This window comes from Nelumbo nucifera, chromosome 1 (assembly GCF_055504915.1).
Source record: "Nelumbo nucifera cultivar China Antique chromosome 1, China Antique-T2T, whole genome shotgun sequence".
In the NCBI taxonomy this organism is placed as follows: Eukaryota; Viridiplantae; Streptophyta; class Magnoliopsida; order Proteales; family Nelumbonaceae; genus Nelumbo; species Nelumbo nucifera.
Genome location: NC_142649.1, coordinates 118,687,926 through 118,699,133, shown reverse-complemented (window position 1 = coordinate 118,699,133; position 11,208 = coordinate 118,687,926). Strand labels below are relative to the sequence as shown.

Sequence of the window (11,208 nt, the reverse complement as noted above, 5' to 3'; positions counted from 1 at the left end):
TCTCTCTCTCAAAGAAAAAGGACATAGACTAAATAGATAAATATGGACATTTTAATAGCCATAAAAATTGACATTAAAACTACAATAAAATAACTTTTATGCCCTCAAACAAAAAGAATAAAGGATAATTTTAATAAAAAAAAAAACTTCTACTCTACATCCACACGCACTACTTTAGAAATTCATTTTATTGAAAATATTGCAACTTATTGAATTCAATCTTTTTCAAGTTCATTTTTGTTTTTGCACTTTGGTTCATTATTAGTGACAAAAGCTCTGTTGGAGACTGATACGTCTCCTCTTTCGTGGCGTAACTTAACTAGAATCCCGTCGTGCTCTGTATAGTTTGTACCTAGGTCTGCTAACTCCGCACCTCATTGTTTCGCCAAGCATTGTTTATCTCTCTCTCAAACTCATAGGGATTATAGAACCACATTTGACATTTCCAAGGTCGAATCAAATATGAGGCATAACCTTGATTTGACACTGGGTGTTGAAAAAACTCAAGTTAGATATGTTTGGTCAAAATTGATTGTCGGCTTGTCACCAATTCCATAACGCATTGATCCTGCCAATTCCTGTTTGAACAAGCTCTGCATTTAATGTATCAGATGGTTCTTACTTCTTTTCTTACAGATAAAAGATCTGGGTAAGGTTATATCATTCTGCAGCAGAAGGGTCCTTTTCTGGCAGTAGTTTTCTGAATCAATTGGCTGTGCTCCAAGGTTTAAACCTTGAGTTAGATTGCTTCTGTTTATAAACCGGCTGTGCCAATCTTCTTAAAGGTCCATTACCTTTGAATGCTTTTGCTTAATCAATTCCAGTTTTGTCTACCAAAAAAAGATAAAAAAAAAAAACAGAATGCAATGCTATTTTTGTTACCAAAGCCACCATGAACGAAAACCAGTTTGGCAAAAGAGCATTTCGGACTATCAGAGAGATTTTATTCTCTTTTTTTTCCACGAACAACAGACAACCACTAAATTTTATGCATTAAGCCATTAACAACAATACGTTGACATGATAACAATAATCCTCCTTAAACGATCTCGTCTTAGGCTATGAGGATCATGAAATTAAAGATTTCAAATATCGTCAAATGGAAGAAATATAAAAAAGGAAAATGAAGAAGTTTCTCGACTCCATCGTTGTTCTTGATCGCCCCATTCTGGTGAGTTGGGAATTGAGGGATTAGATTGTGGAGTTTGGCCTCAGCTGATACGGCGGCAGAGGGTGATTCCGTCGCCCACGGGGAGTTGGCATATTTCGATCCTGGGATCCACGGCCAGAGCCTTGTTAAGCTCCAGAACGAAGTCCCTGTAGTACCTCACATACTTGCGGAGGGGCGCGTCCGGTGGAGCCACCACCGATCCGTTCCAAAGAGTATTGTCATACCCGATCAAACCACCAAGCTTCACCAGCTCTATCAGCCTCTTGTGATAGTTGAGATAATTGTCCTTGTCCGCGTCCACAAATATGAAATCGAATGACCCGTGATACTTCCCCTGTAATTCATTTACAGTCACTCAGTCAGATTCCCAGGTTTCGATTCGACAACCGAGCTCTTTTTTTTACGATTGAAAAGAAAAAAGATTTTATAGAAAGAATGATGAGTTGAGGAAAAAGATCTAAGAAAAAAAAGTGGAGGAGGGTTGCTATCTTACGTCTTCGATCATCTGGTCGAGGACAGGCAGAGCAGGGCCCTCACGGAAGTCTATCTTGTGCGCTACTCCAGCCTTTTGAATTACCGGGAGACCCAATTCATAATTCTCCCGGTTGATGTCCATGGCCAGGATCTGAAATTGGAATCAAAGACCCAACATGTCAATTCCCTTTATTATACTTTTCTTCTGTTGCTCTGTTTCGATTCGATGTTTCTTATTCTGTACCTTTCCGTCGTCGGGGAGAGCAAGGGCGGTGGCGAGAAGAGAGTATCCTGTATAAACGCCGATCTCCATGGTGTTCTTGGCGTTGATGAGTTTGAGGAGCATGTTCAAGAACTGACCTTCATCGGCGGAAGTCGTCATGATATTCCTGTATTTTTTTTTTCATTTGAAAATTTAATCCCAGCCCACAGCATTTAACACAAACCAAATTTATATTATCTAACTGGGCCGAAAGGAAGGACTTGGACTCACCATGGGTGTTTTGCTGTCAACTCTCGAAGCTCTTTCATGGCTTCCGGCTCTCTAGGGTACACGCTGGTTTCAAGTATGTACTGAGAAACAGATTAGAAAAAATTAGTTATGAGAAAAAAAAAAAAAAGATAGAGGCCAATGAAGGGTCTGAAAGAGAGAGGCATACTTGGTAGAGGGCATCGCTCTGTAGGAGACTCTTGTGGCCGACCTCTTGATGCCTTCCGGCCTGGTTGTTCTGTTGCTCTTCTTGCTTGGTCGCCATTACTGTTACTGCTATCTCCTTTCCTTTCCTCTCTCTCCCCCTGTTTTCAAGATAGCTTGGTCTTGGTTGCTGTCTTGGAGGTCTACCCTGAATCAGAAAGGGAGCAAAGGGGAGGTATTTATGGGAGTGACGACACTGTCAAAGCTGGTGGACTTCCAACCCAGGACGGGAATACGGGATGGTGATTCCTCTTCTACAGTTCTACTGACCGACCGCCCGCCGGGCAGGAGTTGGTGAGATCCCTAAGATTGTGGGGCCCACTGACTTACGACGCCAATGTGGACCCCTACCATTTTAGACTTATTGCTGGTTGGTGACTTTGGTGTAGCCTCAGCCGTGTAGGTGAAGATGGTGGTTGGGTTTTGGAGGGTGACGTCTCTTTATCCTTTTATGACGTCATGGTATGCAATGCTCCTATCCCACGATATCAGTTAAGCCCCCGGATACCGGCGTACAGAATTACAAAGGGAACCACGCTGAGGGGCCCGCTCACCAACCACCATGCCGTCTTTTATTTACACGTGGCAAGCGGAGTTGGTAAAGGGTTGGTAAGCAGACTTCAGTCAAGACTTAGCTCTTTAAAATTGGCAAAATGATAAAAAGGGGAGGGGACCGAGGGGTTGGTGGACACCCAGCCCCCGGGTACTGCTTCATTTTTTTGTTTTTTTTTTTTTCATGGAAATTAAGGGAGTTCGTCCTACCAGAGAGGAAGGGTATCAGTATTATGACAGCGTTTTCTATTTCTTTTTTTTGTTTTTATTTTTATTTTCTGGGTGAGATTTTCTGATTCGTTTTTAAGAATTCTTTCCTTGTTTAATTTTTTCTACTTTTCATACATATGTAATTGGATTCAGTGGATGCATTAATTAAAGTTGCAAGATGCATATGTAATTTGCTTGGTGAACACGAAACTCCCTCTAATAATAGATTCAACATCAGTCATTTATTCATATTGTTAGATAAAATAAATGTAAATGATGGAAAGTGGGAATGTGGGATATACATGATTGGTCTAAATATAAAACGAGGTGGATGGAGAAGCAGTTGAGGCGAATCAATTCTTAGGTGGTGGACAGGGGATGAAAATTGTGTGAAACAATTCTTAGGCCAATAGAAATTTTCCCGTGAGCAGGGAATTGTTAGATGTCTAATTAGTTTGATAATAATACTTCTCAGTTTTCATGATCATCCAGCTGAATAAGAATAACTTATAACTGCATTACTTAGAACCATAGATTGTAGGTTCCACTACGATATGGGAAAGATATGATATTTGAAAAACTTTTGATCAGTCAATTAGAATCATAAACGCTGTATCCAATCAGGTGTTATTTATCTAAATTCATGAATGGGTTTTGATTGGTCAAAACTCTTTTCATATCATATCTTTTTCGCATCATAGATTTTCCCTAGATTGTATCCACTTTTATGTTTTCATCAATATGTCTAATTTTGTTTTCCAACACAAAAATAATTGCTATATCATATCATATGGAGCTAACCGTTTATACTGAAAAACCAGTTGCTTTTTATAAGTGGCAAGGTGTCATCTGGCTGGTGGTTAATTAAGTTCTCCTGCTGGTTGTCTGGTTGTAGCAGAGACTTAGAATCAAATCCTGTCTGCACCTGGATTGGCGGGTTATGGGTTTGGAAGATGAGCTACCTCCGATGTATCCCCATGCAAAAAAAAAAAAAGGTTGAGTCAATTTCCTATATGCACTATTCAAAGTTCTTCTTCTTCTTTTTCTTCTTCTCTCATATTTAATTTATAAGGGGTTGGCAAAAGTTTTGGTGCCAGCTAACAATCTGACACATCCCTCCTTTATCCAGACTGATTTTCAAAAATGCAATGCGAAAGAGAGCCCCTTGCTGTTTATCAGATATTGTCTCTATGTTATAGTAAAGGAAAGAATTTGTAAGCATTTTTCAATCATCAATCCAATTACTAGGTCCTATACATGATAGTAAGGCTTAGTTTGTTGGCAACGGGAATTTTGTTTACATTATTATAAATGAGTGGGAGTGCAAATAGGTTGAATGTAAATTCTGGTTTACCTGCGTTTTATATTTAACCCTATCCTATTTGTTTGTAAGATGTAAAATGAAGTAATCCCATGAAAGAGAGCAGAGGTAAAGGGGTTATTTGTTTGGAAATAAAGAAGAAACAAGTATTAAAATATCAATATTATATTCGTATTAATGTATTCAGATATAATTGCATACATCCATATAGGGTTTTTTAAGAACATTTTAAAACAATCCAAGGGTCAATCACAACCCTCTAATGATTATAAAATAAAAAAGTTAAAAATACTAAAGAATGAGTATTGATCATAGGGATACATTGGGTATTGTGCATACTGATATTCTAATCCTTGGAAAGTAAGATGCTATGGTCCTTGTTTTATGAGCATAAAAGAATTGAAGTAGGAAAGAAGAAGGTAGTGCAAGTTTTGCATCAGATTTTGGGATGCAGAATTTGGACTGCCGGTGTGCAAATAAGATGAAAAGAGATAGAGGCCGGTTAGGCACCAAAGCTCAAGAGTCCAAGACAAATATGGTAACAAGTTTTATTAAAGTGTATTTTTAAGCTCAGAAATGGATACATATGGCATTGCAGCTTTAGATTTGGGTCTAAGAGTCCAAGATGCATGCATGTTATATGGCTTATTACAAATTATTATATTTATAGAGCCATTGATATTATGAGTACTTTTAAAATATATTAGATCCATAAGAGTGTAGAAGATTCATCTAAGACACAAATCATATGTCACTATTATATTCTAATTGCTAAATCAGTTATTTTATATTATATCATTTCTACTTTTTACTTTTTTTATATTACGAAAAAATTCCATCTAATATTAAATTCTTAATATGTTAGCTAATGGCTACAAAATTTCTTAAAAACTAGTAATATAAATTTAGTAAGCTTTCTTTTTGATATTTCTATTACCTTAAATAATAAATATTGTAAATTAAATAATTTATAGAAATTTATAATCATAACTTAAGTAGCTATATCGTATACATTAGAATATTTAAGATACAAATCATATTATATTGCAATTAGTAAGTTTTACTAAAATAGTTAGTCTATTTTTATTATTTTCTCATTTACATAAATTACAAAAAATTAAAAAAAAATCATTCTTAGACATAAATTGTTGATGGACCAAGGGATTTGATAGATCATTCATATATAGATCCATTTTATAGTTATTTCCGTGCCATGAAAATTATATAAAATAAAATATTTGTATGAATTTTGGATTTCTCCATTTTTTGAGAAAAAAATATCCATTAACCTACTAATACAAGTAAAGCCACCATAGGTTCAACAAGTCAATGTATCTAGTATCCTTGCATCCAACACTGAAATATGCTGATCTCTATTACATTTTTTGGTTTTCCCCAAAAATTCATTCATTCATTTTCTTCTTCTTCCAATGAGTTTTTTTCCTTTGTAATGCAAGAACTAGAGAGTTTTTGCAGATAAGAACTCTCTCACAAATGTTTAAGATGAAGATGGAAGAGAATATATGCTAAAAAGGCGAAATAAGCAAATTTAAATTCTTCCACCGGCATGTCATCATCCATTTATGAATTCAGATTAGCTGAAAGCTTTGGTTGTTTAGCAAGTTGTGTAACCAATGATGAGGTTCCACGCCAGTAATAAATTCATAGGCCCCACTATGAAAGGTGCATGTCCATGTATTTTATTACTTGTGTGGAACCTGATCATTGGTTCTACAGCCCGCTGAACAACAAAGTGTTCAGCTAAACCTTGCTCTCCATTTATACCCATAACTAAAGCCACAAAAATGTATCTATTTCTCCAAATTTGAATTTGAATTTGACCCCATTATCCAAATTTAATCCATTTATAATTGGATCAAATATGGATTGACCCCTATTCGATTTGATAGAACCCTATTCAATTTAATTTAAATATATACTCATATATACTTAAAAAATATATTGCATATATTAATAAAGTTGGTTTGATTGTCGTGTTTTTATTAGATTGCTGTAGGATCAAATTTCTAAGTTAGTTTCAGTTAATTTTGTTCATGAATTACAATATTAAAGTTATTTTCATTCATTTTATTAAGAATACGTATTATTTTGATCATTTTTAGTTTAATTTATTAATACTTCTCAATTTCTAATTGAAATCTAAATATTATTCTTATTAAAATATAAATAATCCAAATTTGAATCTACCTAGATATCTCCACTTCAGTCTGCTCCTTATGCAGCCTACCCATATCAGCATTTATTGATCGATATAGCTTGGATAGGATGATACTAGCCAGCACATATGAAATAAATGGGCATCAATCCCTATATTGAGGACATGATATTTATACCTTAAACCCTGTCAATGTTCCAAAAACTTTGATATACACAAACAAGAGTGACAACCAAAATGAGTTCATGAGTCAACTTTAGACAGATTTGAATTTATATTGGTGAACATTTGAGCTCATGCTGGATAGTGCAAAATAGATTTCTTTGTTTTATCAATTTATAGGTAGGGGTGTAAATGGATTGGACCATGATTCAATCTGATTTGAGATCCGATCTTATTTAGTTGAATTTGTATCACTTTAACTCGGATTTTTGGATTGAATTTAGATCACCTCTTATCCAATTCAGTATATATGCTATATATTTATTTATAGAAATATATAGAAATATATATATATATATATATATGTTATTTATTTAAAATATGTTAGGATAAATTTCTTAAACTATCCTTACTATTTCTTAAACTATCCTTACTGCTTAGCTAATTGACTAACTATACCCTTACTATTTAACTATTGTCTTGCACCACCCCTACTATTTCTGATAATTCACCAAATCTACCCCTGCAGTTAGTGTCCGTTAATGTTTCATTAAAATCCGTACACATATGATATCACATCACGTGATGCATAATTTTTTTAAAAACCTAATATTATCATTCATCCCTCTCCCTCCTCCTCCTTCACCGTCTTATTCCTTTCAGCATCAGCAAACTAAACTTTTCATAGAGGCGCATTGGATGAGACCACAGTGATGTTAGACCTTTCCAGCAGTGGCAATACTATAGACTGTAATATAATGAATGCATAACAATAAATGGACTCCAAACTATCCACTACAATAGAGGAAGTAAATAGCAATGGACCATCAAAGTTAATTCGTTGAACTTGACTATTTCTGAGCCACCGAGGAGTCGATCATTCCATCCAACTCTTACTTGATGGGCTCACGATTTCAAAGAATCCAAAGCCTAAAACCAATGCGAGCAGAACACACAAACAAGATAAGTATATAACAAAGGCTTTTCCTCCATGACATTTGCCAGACGATAAATAGCTTTGGAACCCACTTGGGTTTGTCTCAAGTGGGTACTCGGATGGGTAAAATTGTTTGTTAAGATATTAACGTTGCGAGTACTATAAAAATGTGGCTATCTCTTCTTGTTCTTGATGTCACAGTCTTGTGCATGCATGAATACTTGTTGGGTGGTTTAAGGGAGGCCGATTGTCGTTGGTAGAAGCAATGGCCAAGTGGCTGATGATGAAGAGTGTTACTTGTAAATAAATGAGTAGTTGAGTATACTAAGTTTCTAATACGTATTTATTCAAATAGATGGTTTGCATTCCAGCACTAAGGGGAAGTGCTCATGGTAATATGACAAAGGCATGAAACACGTTGGTGATTGTCTCACACCGAATAGAAAGAAACCTATAAAAGGCGTAGATTTTTCTAAGGGAAGGATGCTATGACATTTAGGGGATACGGTATCAAATTTTATGGAGCACCAAATCGGTGCTCCTCTAACAAGTGTCGTTGGGCTCCCAATGGACGGTCCATTGCAGTTAGCTAGAACAATTCCGAAGTCCAACTATGGGACTCTCTAGTCAATAGACAGGTCAGTGATTTTTTTGAAATTTTGGATTTCTTACCTGGGTGGATAGGTTTCTACAGCCGAAATATCTACAAGGTAGGCACCGATTTGGGTGGGTTTGGAACAACCATATACTAACTAGAGAGGACATCATCAAGAGGAAATCCGGTTTGGGGGGAAAATGGAAACGGTCAACCAATTCCCAGTTTTTTCGGTTCGGTCCGGTCCAGTTTTGAAAATTAGGGGTGTCCATAAAAAACCGAAAAATCGAGCCGAACCGAGAAAACCAAACTGTAAAATGTGGTTAATCGAATCGATCGGTTCGGTTTTGGTTTGGGATTTTTTAAAAACCAAAGGACCGGTTCGGTTTTTATGTATATTATATATATATATATATATATATCTTTAACATATATCACATATTTTCTATGTATTATATATAAATACGCATTCATTATATATATAAATATATACTTTTATTATATTTATAATGATCTATTTATAAATATATAATATGTATTATATATCATTTATTATTTATTATATAATATTATACATATATTTGTATAATATATATTATAAATATAAAAAACCGAAAAACCAAAGAATCGAAAAATCGAACCGGTCAAAAACCGAAACTGACGAATTGATTAACCGGTGGTACCGATTCGGTTTCAGTTTGGAGAATTGGAAAAACCAGTACCACCGGTTCGGTTTACAAAAAAAGTGCCATGATTCGGTTAATCAAACCGTGGACACTCCTATGAAAATCATGCAATTAGCAAGTGGAGGATATGATAACCTTCTCTACATAACATTCAATGGCCTCCTCCGCCCTACCATGTTTCATCGTCCACCAGTGGCAGTTGCACTGTTGGTACACATTCCTTCCTCTCTCAACCTGTATTCTCTCTCTCTCTTTTTCCTTTTTTCTGTTTGATTATGAAAAGTTGAAGGAGAATAATAGGTAAAATAGTTTTTTTTGTTGTCTTTATATTAATCACCATTAATGACAAAGAGGTTTTAAGACAATTGTTAGATAATTTAGGGTACTCCAAGACAATAGGTAAATAATAAACTGTAAAAGTAGATAGTCAATTAACTAAATCATAAGGGTAGTTTATTATATTATATTTTTGTAAATCTGTTATATTATTTATTTTTTTATTAAAACATGTATATATATGATGAAAATAGTCAAAAACATACTTGTATTTTTTGTTTTTTTTTTATTTAAATTGGTACATTTTATTTTTTTTGTTAATAATTTATTAATTTTTAAAGAAAACAAATCGAATCAGATCATATATGAATATCCAACTTCCTGATTGGATTCAAATTCAGATCCATGTCTATCAAATCCGATCAGATCTTTGAATCGGATTGGAACTACAATTAACAGTGTTGAATCGGATTTGAATATATCCTAATTCGAATCCGAACCGATCCATTTGCATCCCTCTTTATTGAGATAAGGTTGACTATGATGTAATGTTCTAGAGTTTCAAAAACAAATTTTAAGGGAGTAAAGTTCGTTTGGTTCTCAGTTGGAACTGGAATCCAAATTCTTCAGAATCAGAATGGTCAATTCCCTTCACCTATTTGGTTCAGAATAGAATTGGAATTGGACTTAGAATGGACTAAAATGGATTCTCATTAGGGGGGAATATAAGGGGATGTCATTCCTCCAGGAATTGGAATGGGATTCTGATTTTCATTCTGATTCCAATTCTAGACCTTTATTCCTACAAACCAAATGGGCCCTAAGTTTTATTTTTTATTTTTTATTTTTATTTCTAAACCAGGAGATACAAGCATCCAGTGCAAGGTAAATAATGTAGTTTGAATTAGACATAATATTTGGATGGTTGAGAGGATCTATCCTTCAAGTCAATAGGTGAGGCCGTGGCAAGGTGCCAAAAAGATCTCTTGTTAGTCGTAGCAGAGACTTGGGATCGAATCCCGCCTACACCTGGGTTGGGGGATAGGCTACCCCCGTTGTGTATCACTTCAAAGGATATCCAAAAAAAAAAAAGAGGTGGTGTTTGACAATGACTAAACAAAGGAATGAATGCTGGGAAAAAATGTCTATTTTGAAAGTTCTTGTAGTAATTGGCCTTCTCTTATTGCTAAATGCTGAAAATATTTCCCCTTTATTTTTTTGTGTACTAGTGTATGGTATATATATGGACGTATAAAATGCATGTGTGGAAAAAACATAAAAGGGCAAAAGGGATAAAAAGACATTTAGATTTTGATTTTTTTACTCTACTTTTTTGAATGTCTTAATTCACTGATTAGTTTAAAGATTAAATATTTGGATAATTACCCCTATAAGCATTGACATTTTATGATACTATTAATATAATATGAAGCTATACAGTAACTAGTGGTAATGATATTATTTTCCATGTATATTTATGCTACTTTAAAAAGTAAGCATAGCCCCTAAAAATTTCTTAAGTTTTAGTTGGACAAATTTTGCCCCTTTGTGTTAATGCTTTCAGATTTGAATTTGAAGACAAACTTGATATTTTGTTGATTGTTTTAAATGAGTTACTTAATTGAATTGTAACTGAAATTTCATTGAGTGTTTAGCTAGATGTAGTTCTCTCTTTTAATTAATATTGAACAAAACCATTGCTATTCAGTCATCTTTAAAAGTAGGTTCAATTGTCACTATTTAATGATTTTAAAATGTGTATTTTGAGTGTGGTTCCACAATTTTGATTATGGTATTTGGGTCCCATCCGAAATATCTATTTCAAAAAGTCAATTTTTTTTTTTCTAAAAAATTTTTGTGAGATAGGGTTTAAAAAATGATTTCTAAGATTATGATCATCCTAATATCAACAAACAAAGAAAAATACTTGGGTGTCCCAATTATTCAAAGCATA

The 11,208-nt window shown here is 34.5% G+C and overlaps 1 protein-coding gene across 1 annotated transcript; it reads right to left on the bottom strand.

Moving 5' to 3' along the window:
• Positions 1 to 907: 907 nt before the first annotated feature.
• On the bottom strand, positions 908 to 2,567 carry LOC104601739 (caffeoyl-CoA O-methyltransferase). The gene is made up of 5 exons (XM_010265186.3): positions 2,305 to 2,567; positions 2,139 to 2,218; positions 1,890 to 2,034; positions 1,665 to 1,796; positions 908 to 1,505 (listed from the first exon to the last, which is right to left on the bottom strand). Exons 1-5 carry the CDS (start codon positions 2,398 to 2,400, stop codon positions 1,212 to 1,214), a joined length of 747 nt encoding a protein of 248 aa, XP_010263488.1. The 5' UTR covers positions 2,401 to 2,567; the 3' UTR covers positions 908 to 1,211.
• Positions 2,568 to 11,208: the final 8,641 nt, after the last annotated feature.

Coding starts and splice junctions, on each gene's coding strand:
- LOC104601739 (XM_010265186.3), bottom strand. CDS start 2,400: ATGGCGACCAAGCAAGAAGAGCAACAGAACAACCAGGCCGGAAGGCAT. Junction 2,035..2,138: donor TTGACAGCAAAACACCCATG/GTGAGTCCAAGT, acceptor AAAAAAATACAG/GAATATCATGACGACTTCCG. Junction 1,797..1,889: donor CTCTCCCCGACGACGGAAAG/GTACAGAATAAG, acceptor TTCCAATTTCAG/ATCCTGGCCATGGACATCAA.